Here is a 26,240-nt window from a genome sequence, read left to right on the forward strand (position 1 = left end):
TTCTTTAGTTTACTCTCATCATTGCATCAATAGTACAAGTGGTTTACAATTTTCCTAGTGCAAACTGGGGCAGAAAAAATTTCTTTTATTTTGCCTGTTTTGTTGTAATCAGGCGCCCACCTGGAGAACAAGGGAAGACAACTCAAGTTTCTAAGAAAAGCAGTGTAGAAGGAAGAAAACTCAAGTTTCAAGGGAAAGCAGTTTCGAAGGAAGACAGTTCAAGTTTCAAGGGAAAATGATTCAAGGTGCAAGGGAAAACAGTGTCAAGTAACAAGAGAAGACGGTTCAAGTTCAGCAATCAGGCGCCCACCTGGAAAAAAAAAGAGAATTCAATTCAGAATGCAATTCAGGTCAGCAACAAAAGAAGCTCGCGTCAAGCATGCGAGTCAGCAGTCCTAGATGATCAATAGAAGTTAGTCACAATCTAGAATAAAAATAACAAAAAAAAAATAAAAAGAAAGGCAAGAAGTGAATCCAAATGCAGAAGTTAATGAAAGATGTGAGCTGCTCAAGACAGGGCTGAGGTCACAAGCTCTGCATGTCCCGTCTTGGTTTGAAAAGCTTGAGAAGATTGAACCAACACATGCAGCTAACAAGCATCAAGATTCATATCAGGGTCCGCATGAAGAACCAACCAAGACTCAAGATCAAGCTTCAGAAGACTCATAGATAGGAATCTTGTAACTCGTAGCTGATAGGTTTAGTTAGTCTTTTTCATTTTTTATTTTTGATGTAATAGCGGGACCGAGGACCGGAACCTCAGCGGAACGGCACTTCGACTGGCTCTCCATCTCGGTATACTCCATCATCTCACTTACCTCTGAACTACACGTGGCCTGATTCCTTTATAGCCAAGGATATGTAGGCATCTCAGATACCAGGGCTCGGTCACATTCCCTTTTTCTCTTAGTTTTGGTTTCCTTAAATAAGGGTCGGGTCAAAAAAAACATGTCTAGTCGTTCTTTGTCTGAAAATACTTCGTATTTCCAGTCAAAGAGGGGCAGCTGTAGACATGTTATTTTTGACCCTCCCCAATATTTTTCATATTTTAGCAAGTAAATATTTAACTTAGGCCTAATATAGCTATTTCAACTCATTATTACTCTTTTACCTTATTTTATTACAAGAAAACGAAAATTACAAAAAAAAATAGTTTCATTAATGTTTTGTAGTCATTTTTAATCTTGAAAATACCAAAAATAGTTTTGTTTTAATGGTCGGTCTTATTTTAATAGTTATTTTACTTAAGTAGGATTAATTAATAAATGAGATCGTATTTTTAGTCTCGTCACAGAGAAAGGATAAAATTTGGGCTCGAGCAACCCATTTTTAGGCCTAATTTTGAACCTAGCCCATAATTCCCAAGCCCATAATTCCTAGGCCCATACCCCTAACCTAATCCCTACCCCTATATAATAATATCTAACACCTAAAATAAGGGGACACCAAAATTGGATTCCGCCGTTTTCTCCATCCAAAAAGATCAGTTCTTGCTTTTGTCTCTTTAATTAGAAGTCGGATTTCCTTTGAATATACACTATTAGCCGGAGTGAATGATTCGGTCGAGCATGCAACTGAACTGGCAGAATTGCTTCATGAATGGGGTCGTGGTCATCATGTGAACTTAATACCATTTAATCCAATAGAGGGATCGGAGTATATGCGTCAATTTTTTATTCCAATCAACCGAACACTACTATAATCCCAAGCTTCACTCTTCAACAGATTCTAATCTAGTGAATATTAAAATGTGGGTCTAATTCCCATTACCTTTTTGTACTTTCCCTTCTCCGATCTCCAATTAGCGAAATCAGATTAATCCTAGAATTCTGCTTTCGAAACCTCTAAATTATCAAAGAAGAAGCCATTGGAGCATGTTATTTCAAAATCAAAATTCCAGAGGGAGTTGATCAGTTTTGGTCGGGAGAATTTGGTGGCAGTGGCTTCCGGTCATATCCCAGTTCGTTGCCCCAAACAAAGGGTTGATATCGAGGTTCCGATCCAAATCGATTTTGGGCCTAGGATCTATCATGAGTGGTCATTGTATGAATTTTGCTGGGAGCTTTGTTCAATGAAAAATCGTTGCCTCAGTTAAGGTCCATTCTCAATTTGTCTTTACTGTGGATTAGTTGAATATTATGTTTATTGGCTTATGCTAAATCATTTAATTGTTTTATCTTAGTTAAAAATATTGAATGCCTGTTTGAATTGTTGAACTGCATGAAGCCATGAAATATAATACTCTCATTAGTGTTAGTTTACTAGGTTTAGTCTCAGAACATTTCTTATTCTTATCTGATATCGGACTCGATAGCTGCTTTTATTGTTTTCCATGCAAGATTGCTTAACTACTGTTGTTCTTAAGGTAGCTATTAGTAGCTTACTGGATGCACATGAGCATTGTTGTTTCATGAGAAGCTTTTTTTTGAATTTTTTATGCTTAAAAATTGAAAAACTAAAGAAGGAAAATAATGGTCTTTAAACAAAGACAATTGTTGAAGTTGTATCTACTGTTATATATACAATGATCATTGAACTTATGGTTAAGGGGGCATTTGGTTTAGTTTGGCCCCCTACGTGGATGACTCCTTCTATAATTCTTGTGCCTTACGATAATTTCAAAAATGCTTTAGGAAATAGTAATGGACATTCTTAGCTTGCTTTGGGTGCTATTAATGAGAATATCATAGCTATGGGTATGGTTCCTGTGACGTAGTAGTGATATATAATTTATAAAATTCGAGTGTGCATTTATGTGACCCAAATCTAAATCTCAACAACGTTGGATAAAATGTGTCAGGGACCGCGGGTGCATTTATGTGACTTGGTTCGAGACGTATTTTAAATAACGTTGCAATTTTTCCTTAAAATTAAATAAAAAGCGGTTATAAAGTTAAAAATGCACATAGGTTTGATCATATGTTAAAATCAGATAATAGGCCAAATATAACAGTTGAGCGACTGTGCTAGAACCACGGAACTCGGGAATGCCTAACACCTTCTCCCGGGTTAACAGAATTCCTTACCCGAATTTCTGTGTTCGTAGACTGTAAAACAGAGTCAATCTTTTCCTCGATTCGGGATTCGAACCAGTGATTTGGGATACCATAAATTATCCCAAGTGGCGACTCTGAATCTTTTAACAATAAATCCTGTTTCGCTTGTCCTTTAATTGGAAAAACTCCTTTACACCCTTCTCGGGGGTATAGGTAAAAGAGGAGGTGTGACAGGTAGGATCCGCCCCTCCGGAGTTTGACATACTAGTAGTGAGCGTAGGTAATGTACAGTGCTGAGTGACTGAGTGTGATGAGCGAGAATTGAGTCAGTCGGATTGAGTCCACTAAAAGTGCGAGTACGTGATATTTTCATTGTGTTGCATCACATGTGACATGCACATTGACATGTAGATATAGAGATGAAATATTTCTCATATCAATCATACTTGGTATATTTTATCTGTATTGAGCTTAACTGTTAAACCTGAAAGCATGTCTACATTCTTGTACTGTGTACCAACAGATTATGAGATTTTTTGAGATATTATTAATATATTTCCTGTCATTTTTGTTCCGTTAAATTCTGTATTTAGACTGTAATGGTTGATCTCGTCACTGCTTTCAACGCAAGGTTAGTCTTGTTACTTATTGAGTACATTTCAGTTGTACTCATACTACACTCTGCACTTCGTGTGCAGATCCAGGTACTTTCGGGCACGGAGGTTGCTAGTGTTGGAGCTTATTCAGTTTGGAGACTATTGAGGTAGCTGCCTTGGCGTCCGCACACCTTGACTCTCCTCCTTTATCTTTTAGTTTTTTATACTATTCTACCTTCCTATATAGTGTTTCAGCAGTCACACCATGTTATTGTATAGATGCTCATGTACTCAGTGACACCCGAATTTTGGGGGATATTATATTGAGTCGCGGTATTTTCTTATTATGAGATCTTTTTTTCTCTTGAACTTATATTACTATATTTTCCAAATTTAAAGATGCGTGATTTTATTGTGATTGTCGGCTTGCCAAGTATTGTGATCGGCGCCATCACAACATGTGAGATTTGGGCAAGATTTTTTTAGGACTTCAGATGAACACTGAAATGTTATTGTATTAACAATATCGAAAATGTACGTCAAGCCTGAAGACGTCAGCAATATTGATGTTCCGCAAAATATGGATAACACCCAATCATCTGGTGGTATTTTTAGAACTGTTTTATCCGAACAGGTTCTGTATAAAAGAGTCTGGCCAGAACTAAACTTATCTCCACGGGCTAATGAGGAGCGAGGACATAATTTCTCCCAAATGTAGCAGCATGGATGGTCCCCAAGTATACATAATTCACACGTCGAGTGGTAAATTTTAATTTTTCTTGTAATAGTATAATTCTTTCATATCATATCCGTACTAACTATTATATTTTTCATAGGGGTTACCATAAATTTTATAAGTTATGAACCAACCAACAATTGGAATATACGTAATTTTGGAGGTTTGGATCATGATGGTCCATCCGCGAGTTATCAACAACTCGATAATGTGCATCATAGGGTATCTACAAATTATGAATTGTACGTTTAGAGATAAAGTTATATATTCTTGTCAGGCAGAGTTTCATCATCTTCGATGTTAAACTCGACATAACAAGAAACCCCTTACGGAGTAAGCAAATAGGGATATCTTCCGATTACCTTAATATTAACCGAACGTTTACTCACACTCATTCTTTTACATTTCAAAGATACCAAATTGTCGTACTCCAATGTGAGTGGCAACTTAACAATACTCTGTGGAGAACAACTATAGTGTACCGAGTTATTCTCCACCACAACCTCACCACCCCAATACAATACAACCCTAACTTTTTGCTCATCAGACATTGTAGCAAAATTCAAAAAATACTGATGAATATGAAGCGATAAAAAGAATGCTGATGACTATTTTTTTCAGAATGATTTTTTGAAGGACGAATGTTCCTCCTTAAGTAAGCAAATATCCAGTGTGAAGGGATGGCAATTGGTAAGTATAGCGCATGTGATATATGCGATGTACATATAGGGCATATAATAAATGTGTTATACTTACCAATTATTATGGGTCAGCAAATTATAAGTATAGCGCATGTATTACATGCGCTATATCTTAACGGGGTACCTGGCTATTAAGGTATAGCGCAAAACATGCGCTATATATAAAAATGCCATCAATTATTTTTTGCACTTATTTTTGTCTCTTGAGTCCAAATGAAAATATTTTGGTTCCAGACTCTGAGTGTGTCATAATCATATCTCATGCCTCTATTTATATACTAGTACATAGAGGCTTACAAAAAAAGTTGCTTTAAACATGACATTAACCATTGGGATCATGGATAAAGATCATGGAGGAGGATATAGAGGTGTTGGAGGTATAACCATAAAAGTAATAAGGGATAGTGGGGGTTAATTACATCATGGAAAAGAGTAGTAGGAGTAGTGGACATTCATAGTAAATACCATAATTTAGAAAAATATTTGATTTTAAAAACAACAACAACAACAACAATAACAACAAACTTAGTAGTTTTTCAGAAGTAGGGTTTGGGGAGGGTAAGATGTACGCAACCTTACCCTTACCCCTGGAAGGGCAGAGATGTTGTTTCCGATAAACCATCGGCTAGAGAACTTTTATAGATAAACTTTTATAGACCCTCGATTTTAACTAAATAAATATAGATAAACTTTTGTCTTTATAATCTTGGCTTTTTAAAAAACATAGAGAGGAGTTATGGAAAAGAAAAATGTGTTGTTTTGTTAGTTTTATCCCAGGATAGTTATTATAAATAATTCTGGGATTGCTAACTCTGAAATTAAAAAATTATACCAAACATAGGATAAGAGAGTTTCATTTGTAAGTTCAGAATTATAATCCCTTATCCTTGTAAATAAACGATCCCTAAGTGAACCCAAAAGCCATTATAAACCTACTTTTTAAGAAAACGAAAATTTTGAAAAATCTCACAGAATTAGCATTTTAAATAAATGTATACTAGTAATTAATAGAAGCAATATATTTGGGTTATATGCATTTTGCATCCCTTATATTTACACTATTTTTCAATTTGCACCATATCCTCTTCTGCATTTTCTTTTATTTATTTCGCTATTTCTATTTTACTTCTTACAAAATAAACATTTCTGTACCACGAAATAATAAATTAAGAGACAAATTACAAAAAACAAGAGGACGCCGACAAAAATAAGAGGACGCCGACATGAAAGTCAAAACATGATGCATATGTTAAAGGCGCGAAATGTACAGAAGTCAATGAATTTATGTATTTTTCTCTTGATCTATCGTTTATTCTATTTTAGAAAACTTTCTATAATAGAATCTTTTTGTAATTTCTCCAAAAATCGATGTTTTAAATAACATTCACAATTGAATGGATATTCACGGCAGAAAAATCAACCAAAACAAAAATGAATGCGTGAAAAAAAATGAAAGCATGTAAAAATACATAGGTCTAGATAGTCTCTGAGTTTAAATTATGTACACTAACTGTAAAGAATATTGACATTATCAATAAAATTGAATTGATTATAAGTCATTCTTCTATTTTTCAAAGTTAACCAATCATGTTTGATATGTAAAGTTATAACATGATAGGTTTTTTTTTCCTCATAAAATTTACGTCGTGAGGTGGTGCATTCCTTCAATTTCATACCCAAAAACACTACAGAACAACAGAGGAAGCGTCAAAACTTCAGAAAAAATTATTATTCTACAATTTATGCCTTATTGAGATTATTTGTATTCTATCCAACCTGTATGGACCTGTAGGGGGGATAATGCTTGATTTGGACTTGTTAATTAATTTGAATTTGCACCTGGTATCCCTTTCAAGGGTTGGTATTTAAGTTTCGTTCTCATGTTATGGGTGGCAAAATAGTTAAAAGAAAACAGTTAACCATCCATCTTATCCATTAAAAATGGGTTAGATAATAAACTTTTTTAAAAACGGGTCAAATATGGATAAGAATCATATTATCCATTTAGAAAATGGATAACCAATGGGTAACCAATGGGTCTTACTTTTATATTTGTAAAGCCTCAAATTGGGGATTCCTTAAGTTAGGGAGACTAAGAATTTTCCCAAAAGTGATCTTATGCAAGAAGTTACGTATCCATATTATCCACCGGTTAACTCGTTTTTTATCTGTATTAAATATAGGTCGGATCAAATAATTTATTCATTTTTTCATTACCTGTTTTCGACCCGAACCATATCTGACCCGACCCGACCCGACCCGACCCGCCCGTTTGCCGCTCCTACTCATATATAAGATAACTTTTTGGCTAGTTCAAAGTTTGTCTGCCCCACCCCGGCATAACTTTGAGCAAGTTATGCTCCGCCAATTATTTTTGCAAAACTTAAATAAGGACAACAGTTAAATAGCAACCTGAACTAATTTTCCGTTAATTTATTCCTGAGTTAAAAAACGTAGCAAATGGTTTGTCCTCGCCAGCCCATACCGACTCTGGATGGATATTATTAATATAATAATGGATAAATTAATATAATAGCGTGTATTAGATAGAGTGTCTTAATTTGGCATGAAACTTCGAGGTAGTTGTATTAAAAATAATTAACAAGACCACCAACAACAACTCAATAAAATATCACTAGTGGGTCTGGGGAGGATAGAGTCTACGCAGACCTTACCCCTATCCGAGGGAGCAGAAACATTGTTTCCAATAGACCCTCAGCTCAAGAAGACAAAAAGAGACAGTATATCAGTACCATCAACAGAAACCATAGAAATAATAACATCATTATAAGGACCAGATAATAGATGAAAAGCAATAATAATAACAAATAAATAAGGTTTGGTACTATAAAAAGCGGAAGAATAATGTGAACACAACATTAAGCGCTAGCAGTTTAAGACACAATCTTGTCAAACTAGCCTCACACCCCATACGAAGTAGAAAAATGCTCCACTACGTCCTAATCTACAACTCTAATACTCGACAATTCACACCTTCTTATTATAGGCCATGTCCTCAAAAATCTGAAGACAATAATACAAAGTTAAATATCTGAAAGTTTCATTGTTTTAATAATAAGTCGAGTAAGCGATACCTTATTAAAATTGTAAGATATTAGAAAATTATATAATTGCATGGAAGATTCTCATTTTCAGTAAAATAAACACAAGTTTAAAACAACCTTAACGGCTAAATTAAGGAGTATAGAAAGGATGTAATTAAAGGTGGCAAAATGGTTAAAAGAAAACAGTTATCCACCAATATTATCCATCAAAAATGGGTTGGATAATGAACCATTTAAAAACGGATCGAATATGGGTAAAGAACCATATTATCCACTTAAAAAATGGATAACCAAATGGATAACTAATGTGTTTAACTTTTACATTGGTAAAGCCTCAAATTGGAGTTCCTCAGGTTTGGAAGACTAGGAATTCTCTCATAAGTGATCATATTTAAGAAGCCATGGATAATATGAATATCCATATTATCTGCCGGATAAACCCGTTTTTATCCGTCTCAAATATGAGTCGGGTCGGATAATTTATCTGTTTTTTAAAATTAACCGTTTTGACACGTTCATATCCGACCCGACCCACCCAATTGCCACCCCTAGATGTAATCAACTTTATTAGAAATATGATATGGGGAATTTTTTGTTTTAACTATATAATATTAATATATGTTATGTTCCGTGATATTGAAGCACACTTCTAGTACTTTTCTTTTGGTTTCTCATCTGGTGTTCAATATGCACTTTAAGATTCCGACTAATTCAAATTTGGTAAAGTCTATTAAAGGAGAAAGCACTCCATACCATTTTTTTTAATTCCAAGGCTCGAACTCCAGACTTGTTATTGAAAATGAAGGGATCTTATCTATATGGCGCTAACCCTCAGTGATAAACTTCCAATACTTGACTTAAATGTCTCTTTGCTATCATCTTCCCTTTTCTTACAGATTTGCAGCTGCTTAAATCTAAATTAAAGGACATTTTTCTTTCACTCAATAGTAGGATATAGTAAAACTGCTTGACATTTTCTCCTTCATTGTATCAACCAATAATTCAATCAACGTGCCTCAATACCAAGTTGAAGTCAATTATATAATTTATCTATATTTATTACTCCAAATTTTATTCACGTCCATTTCATTTCAATATTAAATGATGTATCTTTTAAGGCAAATTAGGGTCCTATAGATCTTCTACATTGCAGTATTATAAGAAAATAACTAGAAGTAGTAGAGGGAGGAAGGGAGGGAAAAGAGAAGAATAGTTGAATCGCTTTGAAGTTTGCAGTCTCTGCTAAGCTTAAGTATTTTTGCCCATCTCAGCGCTCCATTTTAGTTAGTGTAAACTGTAAACTGATCGAGCTGTAGGGAGTAAACTAGAGACAGCTTTAAAAAGAACAATTAATTTGAACTGTCTACAATTTAGATATCAGTTCCAAGTTTCAGCTGAATAATTTCCGACTTTCCATGAAATAAAATGTCAAGCTGAACTTTGAACCAAGCACCTAAAGAGAGCTATACACATCGCTTAAACTGGCCAGTTTCATCATGAAAAAAGAATATCAAAACTTAAATCCTAATTGGTAGAAATCCACATGTGATATACCTCCATGAGAAATGAAGAGCAAGCTTAACAGGCAAATGGCAATTACTCCTCGATTATTGGAGAAGGATCACTAGTCTGCCCAAATATATCAGAGATATCCTCCCAGTTATGTTTCTCCCTTGCTTCCCAGTATCCACCACCATAGTGATAACAACCATCCTCATCCTTGGAAAACCATCTTGGTCGCCAACCTCTCTCCTGTAGTTTCCTTGCCTGCAGAACCAATTATAATTTGGTTAATCAGTGACCTTTAGAATCACCATCGACTATTCATGATATATGGTTGCGTATGTAACATACTATTAATGATGTGCATTCTGTTCAGTTAAAAATACTCTTAAGAAGCTTCTAAAGTTGTAGCAACTCCTCTTTTTTTCTGAGAAGGAAAGCTGTAGCAATTCCTCTTCACTCTTTAACGTGCCTCCCTCCCTTGCCCTCTCTCTCTCTCTCTCTCTCTCTCCTCCCCATGGAAAAAGCATTCCACGTGGATAAATGTGATATACACCATCCTCAAAAGCTTAGGTACTATTCTAGTTGCAGCTTATGGGACTTGAAAGATCCAAAAAGGCAAAGACATTCTAGCTTCTTACTTCTGTCTGCTTTTCATAGCCAATTGAGATGACAGAAGCCGAAAGCATGATTTTTCACAAAGCTCTTTGTTTATGACAAAATAGATAAGTAAGTAAATTTTTCAAAGAGCTCCTAACAAAGACAAAATAAGAATAGAAGATCAAACAGATAGCAAAATGTGCATCAATGACATCTCAACTTTCAAGTAAGATCCAAAGTGAATAGATACCAATATCATGAACATTGATTGAATGTATACAGAAGAAAATCATACTATGATTCATACTGTTTCCGTAATTCCAGGTATATAAAAGAAGCAGGGTTTTACTAGACGGAAGTTACATTGTAGAATCAATGGTTGCCTGAATGTCCACCTTTTCCTTCATCCCATATTTATGTTTCAAATGAAACCACTTAAAGCAGTGCACAACCAAACTACAACTGAAAGACATGAATGAGTACCTGTCTCTGCAACTGTTCAAGTCTGAGCTTCTCCACATTAGCCAGCTCGTACTCTCCGTTCTCTAAGTGGCGCTGATCAGGCCTCAGCCTTGAGTCGGTTGGTGGCAGCTTCTCTCTTAAGCCAGGTGTCAATTCATTTAAAGATATTGCAAAAGGTGTGAGGTTGTATCTTGTTTTAGGATTAGATTTGTCCCTCTCCCACAACAATATGGCTTCAGTCATCGGATCATAACCCTTTGGCTTTGTAGTTGGATCTCCCAACACGTAATACATTGCTTCATCCCACTTCCCCAATAACATGGCCACTTTTTCTCCTGTCCTGTTGTCTTGCACAAATCCATGAACCTTTTGTTTACAGAACATAGGTGTTAATCTTTTATTTTGATTGCAAGTAGAAACATATGCTCCTCCATTCAAAATTTAAATGGATGTTGACATAATTTTTATGACTTGAAAGATACTAATTTCTCATAATTTTAAAAGATCTGAAAAGACACGTTCAAATATTCAGCAGTCAGAAAAGGAGCATCTCATCAGCACTTATTTAGTAAATGACTATTCCAAACAAGGCTCTGGTAATACCAGTTCATCCATGGGATGCTATTACCACAATCAGAAAAGGCAGAAAGTTCTATACATTGACTATCTGACTACTTTTTTGGATTCACTCAGTTTATAGCTTATATGGACTTGCTTCCCCCTAAACTTTATAAGATCAGATAAAGTGTACATAGATTACCTGATGAGGATTTCGGTCAATAATAGACTGCTCCTTGAATTTGATCTTGCAAGAATATTTACCACTGCCTTTGATCCGCATAGTGCCATAGTGATCGCAGTAGATTTTGCCAATTATTATATTGTAAATAGAAGTAGTAACTTTGCTCCACTGAAATGTCTCACCATCTTCAAACTGCAGGGTTAGAACCCCCACAGGATCAAGCTGAATTGAACGTCCCCAAAACTTCCCTTTGAGATTAGAATCTGCCCAGAATTTCCACCCTCTGCCCTCACAGTGGCATGCAACAACCATGGGATGATGACTAACCTGAAATTCATGCACACAAGATCAGCTATTGAAGAGACAGGCAACAAAGATTTGTGCCATCTAGTTCGAAACAGGAGCAATAGAGTTTCATGAAGTTTTTTACAGTTCAAATCTTTAGTCATTTCACAGAAGAAAGTCCTACTTTTTCAGAAAAGAAGCGTAGCCCCTTGTCTGGATAATCTGCCTCGTAGGTTTCACCAAGTAGAGGATTAAAAGGTTTGCATTGCCTGCCTTCAGTCGATGCATAACCAGATACAGCAAAAGCTGCAATCTTAAGGATTCTCATCAAATCATTCCCCTGCAGAAAATTAACTAGGGAGAGTCAATTATTTTATATCAAAACTTACTGAAGATGCAACACAAATATGATCTAGGCAGAACTACTGATAACCATGTATCACGAGCGATTTCATGGACAAAATATTAGTGAGAATTTTAAATACAAAAACATAAAAACATCTGCATAGACAACACTAGTTTCACGACAATTGCAGTGTGATAATCATGACTCGCAGCAGAAACTATTTAGAACTTGCTAACCAAAATGAAATTAGAAAATGCCAACAGATGAAGGTCAAGCAGAACTTATAACATCTGATGGCAGCCAAGTATCAGGAACCCATCAAGGTGAGGATTCGAGATATGCAGTAGAAAGGCCTTATCTTTTTCCATTTTACAATTCCAATAGGATCTTATATAACAACTTAGATGAAAAAGTGGGTTGGGTTCCCATTATTTTACAGGAATGATCCAGTGACTCAATTAATAAGCTTGCTACTCGAAAGAACTACTCATTTGGCAAACTTGTAGCTATTTCCTCCAAGAAATAGTTAAATCTCGTACCGAAATCCAAAACTTTTTACACTTAGATGGCTTACACCGCTACCAGCATACTCAGTTCATCAACAGATTCAAACAATAGTTATTGTGCACAATGTTGAAAAATAAGAGATAGGAAGGCAAGTGATAATAACCACATGAAACAGATAGCAGGAAACTATTCATCTGCTTTCATCTGCCAAGCAGAATTACCATTACGTGCTTTTTTAACAAGCTGTCTGCTACTATAAAAACAAGAAGAAAAAATGAAAGCTGACAAGTTACCTGCTTTCCCCACTCCAGTGCCTGATCAACCAGGTGTGAGTACTCCAAATCTTCAAAGCATTTCTGCAGTGAAGATAGAGGCTCATTGAAGTATACTGGAAGACACACACCAGAGAGGTCTTTCCCAATATTATCCTTGATTATTGACCACAAACCAACTGGCTTCTCTTTTTCCTTCGGTTCTGGCAGACTATCCCTTCTTTTGATATAGGGATATTTGATTGCCTTCACTTCTATCCCCACTTCCCTTGTATGACCAGAGAGGTTCTCATTCTCAAACGTTAATGAACTACAAGCATTTCCAGCACCCTCTCTACTGCGATAAGAAGCACTTCTAAGAGATTCAGCAGACATAAAATCATTAGTATCAAAAAATGCACCATCTTCTTCATCTGTTTCAACATCTACTCCATATCGGCTTTCATTGTCAGCATCAGAGTCGCTAGCACTGCCCTCAGACATAATGGAATAGAAATCTGCAACATTTATGAATTGTTGAATCTCCCATCTTATTATTAAAGTAATAAATATTAAACTAACAAATTATAATTTCAATCTATTTGAAAGGAAATGTAAGAAATCCACCCAGAGTTTTATTAACTGCTTTTCACTGCAAACTTGCATAAACCATCCTCAGCTGTAACAGACGAAAGCCTCTTTGCTACTGCTCGGACACACCTAATAATTTATGGCAAGGACTAAATTTTGAAATGTTTTCTGCAAGCTGCATTTTACATTGTAAAAGGCCCTTTGACTTTCATAAGGACTAAACTTTTGAAAGGCATTTCTAAAAGGTGAAATGTAAAATGTAAAAAGCCCTTTGATTTTCAAATGAAAACATCTAACCATTTACAGACAAGAAGTTTGGTTACCACTGTTCAACCAGATCCCAAAAAGATCATCTGTAATAACATGGAACAGTAACACTGAAATTGAACAACAAATCGAATGGTGGCTGTAGGTGCATAAATTTTTGTACTATGCAAGGTGCATAAGTGCTTTATATTCTTGGAAAAGGATTCTAGGACAATCAATAAACATTGATGTATTAAATGTAGGCTCCCAACAATGTAGACAAGCCAATTACCCAATGATCAAAAGCTACTGAGAACATGTTGTACCAGATCTTTAAAATTTTCAACACGCTTGGTATACAGAAAAACTGGACAAATCTCTGACTCCATATAAAAGGATTTGGAGGATAGGAACCAACCACTAAATCTTCGACCTTGTCCACAACATGAATCTCGTTCTTTTGTTTCATCCACAACAGTTGTTTCCAGCTCAATTTTCTCCGTCTGCAAGAAAGGGTGAGAAGTAGTGCATTAATTTTCAAGTTGTAAATGCATCAAGTCCCCGGTGCACTGAAAACTAAGTAGCAATATTGTCACTCAGAGATCAAAACAAGACATCAGCAAATGAATTCAAACATCAGCTTAATGTAACTATATTTGACAAGCCCATACATCAAGGAACCATCTCATATTCACTGTTGTATTCATCTTTCGAACTTGGCACTAAAATAAATCTGTTACTTCTTTACCTCATAAATCACATGGATTTATATTTTTGCATCAAAGAAGCTGGGCAGAGGAGAGATAAGCAGACACTTAGCTTCAACACAAATGACAAAATAGCTTCCATCTCAAACAACTTGGAGCAGTGCAATACCTTCTCAGAGAAATAGCAACTAAATCAATGACAAATTTGTCCATGACCCATCTTAACTGAGATGAGACAGGAGAAAAAATGCTTGAACGAAGTAAAAATCACTTTGATTCAATCATACATCTTGTAAGTATTCCTTTTTTCTTTTTCTTTTTTCACCTCATTTATACCTAATCAATTTTTCTGGCTTTGGACATCTAAGTTGAGGCATAATAGTGGAGAGATACCTTATTGACCAAGGAATTCAAAATCGCCGCTGGCTCCATTTTTAGAATTTGTTTTAGCTCAGACTCCTAAAGACATTCTTATGTTTTCTTGAACTCGGGAAGTCTAGGCTTGAAAATTTGAATAACAAGGGGGTCTTGCCAGGAAATTCAGAGCAAAAATAGAAAGAATAGACAAACACTAACATGACAAGAAAAGTAACTCAGTAAAGGAAATTTGATGCATAAAAAGAAAAAACAGATTAGTACCAAGACTTTATTTCCTTCTCTTAAGATAAACACTTCTAAATTTTTTTACTTTACCTCTAACTGTCTTAAGGTGTCCAGCAGCATAATATGCTTAACTTGAAGAGCCTTCAACTGATTTTGCAGCTCAGCGACCTCATGTAGCATGATAGACTCACAATCTTTTATAACTGCCTCACCAATCCCTTCTTGTACCAATCTTGATCGTAGCTGCTCTGTTGAAACGATAAAATCTTCGGAAGATGCAAAATCACCACTTGACAACAACCTGGGGAACTGATCTTTCGCAACCCCAAGAGCCTCAATCCATGCTGTCCTATCCTCTCTAGATTGACATCGCAAATGGAGTGTCTTTGTTCCCGTGAATATGGAAAGCCTCTTGTCATCTGACTTGCTCGCCCTGACTGAGGAGACCTGTATGACATATTGTTGTAGTTTTGCTAGTTGATCAGAATATATATACCCACAGCCTACCACAAGTAGAGGTAATTCGACAGATACAGGCATACTTCCAGAATCTGTACAGGATAATTTATGAATCACATTAAGTATGGTTGAAAATTACAAGAATTAACTATGGAAGAGTGATCCAGAATCTGTAGGAACTTATGACACAGGGCAGATATGGCAGATCAGCAACCAGTAAAGTAATACGAGATGATTTATTCATTTCTCATATGCTGGACAATAAGATACTCTGGTAGTAAACAAAGCATGCCTTATCTTTCCTCACACAAACAATTTAGACATTTGATATCAGACTATTCCTCTTAAGATTATCATTATTCATTTCTTTCACCCAGCATTCATTTTATCTAGTAAAAGATTTACGTTCCTCAATCAATAGTTATATGCACGCAACAAATTTTACAAACTTTTTTCTTCTGCTCTGATGACCTATGCTACAATATATGGAAACAGAAGCAGAAAACTAAGTCAAATTTTCTTGATTTCTATCTTAATGGTGCATTTCTGAGCATCCATGTCCTATGGTCCAGACTCTTTGACACTAATTTCCTGTCTACAGACTGATAAATCAAAGTTCACATTTCTAAGATAAACTTCAATGCAATCCTTAAAACATACAAATTGATGCATTGCACAACTTAAATTTCAAGATTACATTCCATAAGTGTTCGAAAAGGCTAACTCACAAGTATGTAACAAACTAACTTAAAAGTTAAGACAAAACTAAACAATAAACAAGGATATGCTTGATCAGGTGCATTCCCGTAGTTTTTAACTTATTCACTGTATGTATTTGTGGTGCGCGCGCGCACACACACACACACACATCTACCTTCAAATGTATTTCCCCAAATGGTTTCCACTTGTTGGATCCATACGGTCGATTGTTAGCCTTCCTCATATACCTCCAAGACTCATCCCCGATAACCTTTAACCCCTTTTCTTTCCCTGGACTCATAGCAATTTTATCCGGTCCATGAACCTTATAATAGGACAACACCCCATCTTCTAGCACAAACCATCTCGCACGCCATCCTTTCCCATAATTCACCCATTTATATAACACTCCAGCTACACTAACACTTCCATTTCCACAGCTGTAACCTTTATTACTACATTCTCTCGAATCATTCCAGTTGTCTTCGATTTCATGAGCCAAACCCGAATCCGAATCAGCATTCACCTGTGCATTAGAAAAGCTTTGTCTCGAGCTGAAACTCAATGGCTTCACAGCCGCATTGTTATCAAACCCTAGCTGACTTTGAGTCACGGACTGTGACTTTACCACCGCCGGATTTCCTTTATCGCGATCGATCGACACCGGTGCAATGCAACACAGTGGATTCATCTCCTCAAAAAAACAAAAAATAAAACTCAAAAACAGGAAAAAAAATTCTCAATTCATCTCACATATTGCAAATCCATCAATGCTGAACAATGCAACGACGATCTCTCAAAAAATCGGCGATTCAAAGAAAGAAAATCGCCGATCTGATTCTCTTCCTTATTTGAAAATGCGATGCAGAGTAACCGATCGGAGATCGAATCGGCGATACAACCGGAACAGTTACGATATGACATAAGATCGAAAACCGATACGTAACAGCAAATATAGTCCTTTTTTTTTGAATTATTAATTAATACTATATATTTGTCAAATATTGTGTATAATAATTTATTTATAAATATGTATAGGTGAAGCAGCTACAGATATAAAGGAGGTATATAGCTGAAGAGCTAGCTTTTAACAGATCCATTAATGTCAGTGTGAAGAGTACAAGCAAGCACAGTGTAGGGGAGGGGGAGTATGGGGGTGCGTAGGTTAGGCAGAGTGTGCAGTGATAGGATTTAAATGCATGGGGGGCTTTTTGTTTTTGGACTGCTTAGTGTAGATGTAATGATTGTGAAGACAGCTAACATGCGCAGTGTTACCATTACCGGGGCCCCAATTTTAATTTCCCCCTAATATCTTCTGCCAATGTTATTATTCTTCTGTGTCATTTATGCTTATGTGTGGCGTGGCTAGGAACAGATTATCGTATGTTGATTTGAATAATACAATATTGGACGTGTTAAAAAAAATATTGAAAAGGCAGTGTCAAGTAATATATAAAGTGCGAAATTTTTTATTAAAAAAAAATAATTTCAGATACCATAAAACGTCATAAAATAAAAAAAGTATTTCTCTGACTGTTTCAATTTGGTCAAATCTAAAATATGAAATTTGTATCAAAATAAATTAACTTAAGATAAGTCACAAGATTAAAAAGTATTACTCTTTCTCTTTAAATTTGTTCGGCATAGTTTGAGTTGGCATATAACTTACAAAAAAATATAAAAATTTATAAAATTTATGAGCTTAAATATATTATAATATTTGTGTGCTTATAAAACTTATAACCTTAAGCATGTCAAAAAAATTATGTGTTGTCAAAAAAACTTTTTATTATAAAAATATGAATATTTTATTTTTTTTAAACAGACTAATAAAAAAATATGAAAGAAAATAGAATGGTGGAGTTTATAAATTGGAGTAAATGGAGAACTGCTTTATATTTACTTTTCTATCTCATTTGATAGCTTATCTGTGTTGTGAATTGTGATATGATTAATAATTAAATAAATGTTAAATAATTTCTGAAATAAGAAAATCATAATTTATATTTTATCTGTCATCTCTCTTACTTAGTTACTTATAATATCTTTCCATAAATAAAGAAAATTGTTTTTTTTTTGTACATGTATTTTTCTTGATATCATCTCCGCATTGTTGTTCTTATGTCTTTATTGGGGCATTTGCATTTATAGTCACGTTTTAATTTGCGCCTGTTTTGCAAAAAAAAAAAAAATTGTAAACGTACCCACTTTTTCGCGTAACTTCAACATACGGTGCTGAAGTAACAAAGGCAATCACGCAAAACTTCAGCATTCTAGTAGACGGGCCTAAAGTAGCAAGTGTGCTGAAGTTTTTGTTTGTAATTGTTGAACTTAAGTATAGTAGCTGAAGTTTTGTTCTCTACTTGCTGAAATTTTTATTTGTAATTGCCGAACTTAAGCATAGTAGCTGAAGTTTTGTTCTCTATTTGCTAAAGTTTTTGTTTGTAATTGCACTAAATAAGTTGAAGTTTTTTTGTCCTGGATTCATTAGTTTTGTTGTTAAGCTTTTTCAAAAACTTCAGCAGAAGATGCTGAAGTTATTTAGTTCATTTATAAAAACTTCAGCACTAAATAAGCTGAAGTTTTTTTTATCCTGAATAAGCTTTTTCAAAAACTTCAGCAGAAGATGATGAAGTTATTTAGTTCATTTGTAAAAACTTCAGCACTAAATAAGCTGAAGTTTTTTTTGTCCTAGATTCATTGGTTTTGTTATAAAGCTTGTTCAAAAATTTCAGCAAAAGATGTTGAAGTTATTTAGTTCATTTATAAAAACTTCAGCACTAAATAAGCTGAAGTTTTTTTGTCCTAGATTCATTAGTTTTGTTATAATTAGACTACTATAAAATAATCAGATTGCCAGCAGTATCTAAATCATAAAATTTTAGAAACAATAAACGTGAAAAGAACAAAATTATCATGAAAAGAATCACTAAGTGTGACCTTAAACTTCCCATACGTGGAAATATACACAAATTATTATTTACTAACTTACGTAATTATTTATAATTTTTTTTTTAAATAATCTGATAAACATACTTATGACAATTATCCCATGAACTGAAGTTTCATAGCAGCACCAACAGTAGCAGAAGAAAGAAGAAGAAGAAAACGAAGGAGGAGAAGAATGAGGAGAAATGGGGCTGAAGTTGTTTAAAAAGTAAGTACAAGTTAAAAAAAAATTAAAAAAATAGGTATAGGTTAAATGGGGACGATCAAATAGAGCAACCCATGCAATTTTTACGTCTTTATTGGATCATTACATTTTACTCTTTCATCAGTCAGTTAAATTACATTCTTATTATATCACTTATAACGGTCTTAGATCATATAAACAATGATACTAATATTTTAAGAATAGTATGTTTCATATTACTTAGACCATATAGAATTTCTTGCATTGAGACACAACTATGGACTTTCTTAGGCAACATAAAGTGACAACTTAAATTGTAAATTGCTCAAATTGATGGTAAGCTATAAACCCGTAACCTATAAGCAATACCAGCTATCACTTTTCTTTTCAACATCGAGGGCTAGATCTTTTTGTCGTATCTTTTCCCAAATAGAAATTTGAACTCTCTCTCGCATATCCTTTGCTCATTTATGATAAAAACATCGGAAGTGAGCTTCCACTTTATCCATCATGCTCTGATACGATATATGACATACTCATCAATCTCCCCATCACCTTTATTATAGATCCGAGGTACTTGAAACTTTCTCGCCTAGCTAGGGATGACTTGTGCATCAAGACTTACACGCATGTCCGCTTCCTAGGTAACTTCACTGAATGTGCACTTCAAATACTCCGTCTTTTTCTGCTCAGCTTGAAACTTTTAGACTCAAGAGTTTGTGTCCAAACATCTAGTCTGTCATCAGAGACGGATCTAAATTTTTTATAATATTGGTGCACCACTAAAAAAGGAGAAAAAAGAAAGTACTAAATGGGATTTGATCCTTGGTCCTCTAGGAGGATAACTCATCATTCAACCAAGTGCACCATTTAGCCTCTTTGGAGCATGGGTGCCAGCAGAGAATACTAGACCAATTCCAAAAAATATATACATAAAATACCTAGTTTGACGGAAAGACCATGGGTTCACGTGCCCCGTCAATTGGCCTACAAATCCACCCCTGTCTGTCATCAACACCTCATCGTGTCTCGGTAATCAGAACTATATCATCTGCAAATAACATACATCATGACAACTCCCCTTGAATGTGCCGTGTCAATGAGTCCATTGCCAAGGAAAACAATAACGGTCTAAGTGTTGATAAAAAAATTGAACTTATATAATTACAAAAATGTGGGAAATTTTATATTGGATCATTTTTTATTTTGTATTAAACTTATTATGTCATTATTAAGTTTTATACAAAACATTTATAATAATAACATATCCAGTATAGTTTTACAAGTGAAGTTTAGGGAATGTACTAAATATGCATATTTTAACCCTACCATTAAGAAGATAGAGATGTCGCTTTTAGTAGACCATCGACTCACGAAACTTAAAAGGGATAAAAGACACAATTGTGACGTAAATAATTATAAAGTGGACAAAAATTATGATGTGTGAACCTTTTGATGGTTTGAAGAGGTAAGTGAAAATGACAGCGTTGGCCTTGCAGGTGTTCGATTTAGTGAAAGGTGACGGCGATGGCCACTTGGGGATGCTTTTGTAATTTAGTAGTTTTTCTCTTTCAACTATAATTTTGTAGTTTACCGGTGAAAAGAATGGGCAGCTTTGGATTTGCATATCCCTGATTTGTAGCGTACTCATTTCAGTTAGGCACTTTGCAGCGCGTTTGGATCGGATATCCGAAATTCGAATCGATTTACTCAATTTCAAATTTTAGATTTTGGATATTTAAATCGGATATCCAAAATCGGATTTTAGATTATATTTATTAAAATTTTGGATATTCGGATCGGATTCAGATTGGTATAATTTTAACCTCATCTTATCCGAAATCCAAAATTATTAGGGCATCTATAAATACTAACTTTAATTTTGGATAGCTAGTACTTCATTTACATCTTCTTCCAAGTTATTACCTTTATAATTGCTGGATTTAGCTACATTAGCACATTAGTACCCTCGTAATTGCAGAAACATGAATTTTTCTTACTGTATTGCCTCTTCTACAAAGAAAATATAAGTACGAGTTTTGCAACTTAGAGGCATAACAACTCGAACCTCCAAAGAAATATTTTCTTAGAGGGAGACCTAAAAAGTATTGGGGAGAGGTGATCAGACAGGACATGACGCGACTTAGGATTACTGAGGACATGACCCTTAATAGGGAATTATGGAGGTCGAACATTAAGGTTGTAGGTTAGGGGAGAGTGTGAATATTTCTACAGCACAAATGAGAGAGACTATCTAGTTAGGAGTTAGACTAGGAATGTCAGTGGCCGTCTATTGATGCAGGGCTTTACCTTCTAGTTGTACTATACCAGCCATCTATTTCGTATTTCGTATTTCGTATCATGTATTTCATATTTCGTATCTCTTATATATTGTTGTTATTTTTATTACGCATTTTTATGGTACTAATATATCATCTCCTATTGCTTTTTTGAGCCGAGGGTCTCCTGGAAACAGCCTCTCTACCCTTCGGGGTAGGGGTAAGGTCTGCGTACATATTACCCTCCGCAGACCCCACTTGTGGGATTATACTGGGTCGTTGTCGTTGTCGTCGTCGATTCAATGCTGATAAAAAAGGGATGAAAAGCCAAAAGATGTTTGTATTAGCACATAACACCGAAGAAGCAGATAAAGTAGATGCATTAGCCGATTAGATTAGTAATAGCCTTAATAATACGTATAATTCGATCCGAAATCTGAAATATTTATCCGATTCAAACTTTAAAATCTGATTCGATCTGATATTAATTTGGATCGGATTCGGATTACATTTTATAGAATCCAAAATACAAAATTTCAATCCGAAATGTGCTAAATTTGATCTGATCCAATCCGTGCACAACCTTACTTTACAAGCAATTCAATTCAATTATACCTAATATTTCTTCCAAGTGCTCTATTACCGTGCCTTTAATATTTGACAAAATTTTATTGTTTAACTAGATCAAAAATATGTCTATACATTTTGAATATGATTTATTGAGTAGTATTTTTATATGTTTAGAAAATCTAAGGAATGAATTCAAGGAAACATTTAAATGTTCTTCTAGTTTTACGTCAGACGTTATCATTCTTCTAGTCTTTTAGGGTTGTGCTCGCCATGGTGGCCTTATTGTCGCTTCCCGTATATTGGAATAAATGGGATATTTGGACTTCATATCTTTTTCAGCTTTCCATGTCATTTCTTCTAAGTTGTTGTTCCTCTAAAATACTTTAACAGAAGCTACCTCTTTAGTTCGCAGCTTACGGGCTTGTCGATCTAAAATGTCTACTGGAATTTCTTCGTAAGTTAGGTCCTTTATGACTTGAATATCTTCAATAGGGGTCACATATGAGGGATCACTCAAGCACTTTCGAAGCATATAAACATGGAATACTGGATGTACTACCTCCAATTCTGAGAGCAATTTAAGCTTATAAGCCACTTGACCGACTCTTTGAATAATTTGGTATGGTCCAATATACCGGGGGATGAGTTTGCTTTTCTTGCCAAACCTCATCATGTTTTTCACAGGTGACACTTTCAAGAATACCCAATCTCCCACAACGAATTCCTAATTTCGTCGTAGGGTATCCGAGTAAGACTTTTGCCTGCTTTGAGTGACAATAATCGACTTTGAATTGTTTTTACCTTTTCTACAACTTATTGGACCAACTCGGGACCTAATAACTATGTCTCACCAACTTCGAACCAGCCAATAGGAGATCTGCCTTTTCGTCCATATAGGGCCTCATATGGTGCCATCTTAATGCTAGCTGATGTTGTAAGCGAATTCAATGAGTGGTAGATGATCCTCCCAATTTCCTTTGAAGTCTAAAATGCAGGCTTGTAGCATATCTTCGAGTGTTCGGATAGTGTGCTCGGCCTGGATGTTTGTTCGTGGATGGAAAGTTGTACTAAGATTGATCTTTGTGCCCAATCCTTTATGGAATGACCTTTAGAAGTTAGCCGTAAAGTGGGCACATCTATCTGATATGATAGAAATTGAAATCCCATGAGTCACACTATTTATTTAATATATAATCTAGCACAATCTTCAGTTGAGAATGTAGTATTCACTGGAAAAGAAGTGTGCTGTTTTGGTATGTCGGTCCACGATAACCCATATGGAATCAAACTTTCGGTATGATCGCGGTAATCCGGTAACAAAATCCATGTTGATCATCTTCCATTTCCAGGTGGGGATTCCATATTCTGAAGCAGCCCTCCTGGTTTCTGGTGTTCAACCTTAATTTGTTGGCAATTTGGACACTAAGCGCGTATTCAACAATATTCCTCTTCATGTCATTCCACCAATATAACTGCCGAAGATCATGATACATCTTGGTTTATCCTGGATGAACAAAATACCGGGACTAATGGATCTCCGCCATGATCTGCCCTCGGAGTTCCCCCAATATCGGGCACATATAATCGATCCTTGTATCTAAGGACTTCATCTTCGGATAACCCGAACACCTGATTCTTTTGAAAGGGGATGCTTCCTCTTATTTTCACCAAGGCTGGGTTGTCAAATTGCTGTGCCTTTACTTCCGCCACTAACGAGGGCTCGACAGTGTTTTGAACTATGGCTCCTCTATTACTGGTATCGAGTAATTGTATGCTTAAATTGGCTAGCTGGTGTCACACCTCCTTTGTCCGGCCCCGCGAGGGGTGAAGGAGTTTTTTCCCATTAAAGAACAATTGAAACAGGATTTGTTTGTTTATTTCAGAGTCGCCACTTGGGAGATTTAGGGTGTCCCAAGTCACCAATTTTAATCCCGAATCGAGGAAGAGAATGACTCTGTATTACAGTCCGCGAACCAGAAATCCGGATAAGGAATTCTGTTAATCCGGGAGAAGGTGTTAGGCATTCCCGAATTCCGTGGTTCTAGCACGGTTGCTCAATTGTCATATTTGGCTTAAATATCTGCTTTTTATACATATTATAAACTTATGTGCAAATTTTATCCCTTAGCCGCTTTTATTATTATATTTCAAAAGAATATGAACATCGTTTAAAAACATGTCTTTGGGTTGCGTCACATAAAATGCACCCGCAATCCAGAACACATTTTTATTCAATGTTTTGGGATTTGGATTTGGGTCGCATGAAATGCACACCCGAGTTTAAGAAGGTAAGATTATTAAAATGCACGCCTAAAGCAATTAGCGTATTTATTATTTTGGATAAGGCCGTGGAGTTTGCTAAGCGGCCGATCCCGAATTCTAAGTAATTAACGCATGCATTTGTGAGGGCCCCGCAATCTGTGTGTTTTATTTGGCGAGGCTCGTCTCATTTATTTTAAATGGACAAATCCTAAAGCGACTACATTTTTCCTATTAAAATTAGTCTCTAAAATAAAGAAAGAAAATCCTAATTAATTACGAGTTTTTATTTTATTTATTTAAGAAAGCATGGCATACTAATTGCTAGATTAATACAAATATTGATGAAAAGGAATTTTACTCAAAAAATTCGAAATTATAAATAAAATAAAAATTCGACAACTAATATTCAAAAGAATCAAATACAGCTAGATTAAAACTCAGCATTGTTATAAAAAAACTATTGAGATTAATTATTCACAACCATTTGAAACTAGATTTAACCATAATTACTAAAGCTTATTAGAAAGTTTATTAGACTTAAACGTTCTTCTAATCTTGCCTGAACTCAAATCATGCCTTAATGCCTAATTTACGAAATTTAATTTAAATTCATGCCTTAGCTAAATTTAGCTACTTGTTCATGATTAACCTACTGTTGATAATCTTGAAACCTTCATAACTAGTGAATTAACCCGTTTTGCCAAACCGATTCATTAAAGACTAACTTATGTTATTTTTTCTTATTCCAATTATTATTCAGTAATACATGAAATAGCTTAAATACAATCAATAAAAGGAACAAAAAAACGAAATTAAAACTTCAAAATTTCATTCTTCATATGTATTCATGCTTCCACATTATTAGCTTGCAATAGTTAGTATTACAGTCGTGTACCTGGTATTGAAAACAAAAGAAGATGAAGATGAGAATCAGCAATAGTAATAACAATACAGCACAGCAACAACAGCTCAGCAACAGTAACAACCCAGGAACAGAGTTTGCAAACCAGTGGAGTAGTAATCCCAAAAAAAAAAAAAGCTTCAAGCTTCGATGAAACAACAACAATTAATGTTGATTTCAAACAATGAAAGAAAGTAGAAGATTGTTTTTTTTTAGTTTTTGTTCTCCTTTAGTTTTGAAATTTCTCCAATTTTTATCTCTTCTATCTTCTGTTCTGTATTCTCCTCTCTTTTTATTCTGTCCTTTTTTATTCTGATCAAGTTTCTCTATTTATTTTCCATCCCAAACCCTTTAATCAATTAATAAAACCACCACTTTCTCCTTACCAAACCCACTACTAGTTAAAAAATACAATTATTATTTATTTAAACAAACTTTTCTTGAGCCCCGCAATCCCACTATGTCTTGTTCCCCACTTTTGATTAAACAAATACAATATTCCCCACCATTATGTCTTGTCCCCCATGCCTACATTATTTTAATATTATTAACAAATTATTTAATTTTAATGGACAGAGCACTCAAAATAAACATTTGTTCAAAATTTTAATTCCAAAAATACCCCTCCAACCTTACTGAAATTACCATATTACCCCTGAACGTACTGCAAATTACCAAGCTACCCCCATCAGCTATAATCAATTCACCTAATCAATTTCAACCAAAATACAACAAATATGACCAATTTCTAAACAATTTTCAACAACAAATTCAAACTAAATGATGAACAACAAAGAACAACTAAAATTATTTTGATTGAACAATATTTTTTAACAACAAACAAACCTACTTTCAGATTCAACAATCAACAAAACAAACAAGTATATTCAGATTTCTAAATTCAATAATTATTTGAACTTAAAATTAAATCTAACAACATTACAACCAACAATTTCTATATTAAAACTAAACAAGATCATGAAACAAACTGAAGAAATAA

General features: G+C 34.9%; 1 protein-coding gene across 2 annotated transcripts; it reads right to left on the minus strand.

Moving 5' to 3' along the window:
• Positions 1–9,429: 9,429 nt before the first annotated feature.
• Positions 9,430–17,362, minus strand: LOC107801363 (oxysterol-binding protein-related protein 1D-like). Of its 2 annotated transcripts, none has more exons than XM_075253685.1 (8): positions 16,271–17,362; positions 15,028–15,384; positions 14,046–14,130; positions 12,833–13,308; positions 11,871–12,026; positions 11,420–11,728; positions 10,681–11,025; positions 9,430–9,861 (listed from the first exon to the last, which is right to left on the minus strand). In XM_075253685.1, exons 1-8 carry the CDS (start codon positions 16,784–16,786, stop codon positions 9,691–9,693), a joined length of 2,415 nt encoding a protein of 804 aa, XP_075109786.1. In that variant the 5' UTR covers positions 16,787–17,362; the 3' UTR covers positions 9,430–9,690. The 2 variants fall into 2 exon arrangements, with proteins under 2 accessions (XP_075109786.1, XP_016480160.1); XM_016624674.2 differs by having other exon boundaries at positions 15,028–15,488; positions 16,271–17,317.
• Positions 17,363–26,240: the final 8,878 nt, after the last annotated feature.

The sequence above is a fragment of the Nicotiana tabacum genome, chromosome 5 (assembly GCF_000715075.1).
Source record: "Nicotiana tabacum cultivar K326 chromosome 5, ASM71507v2, whole genome shotgun sequence".
In the NCBI taxonomy this organism is placed as follows: domain Eukaryota; kingdom Viridiplantae; phylum Streptophyta; class Magnoliopsida; order Solanales; family Solanaceae; genus Nicotiana; species Nicotiana tabacum.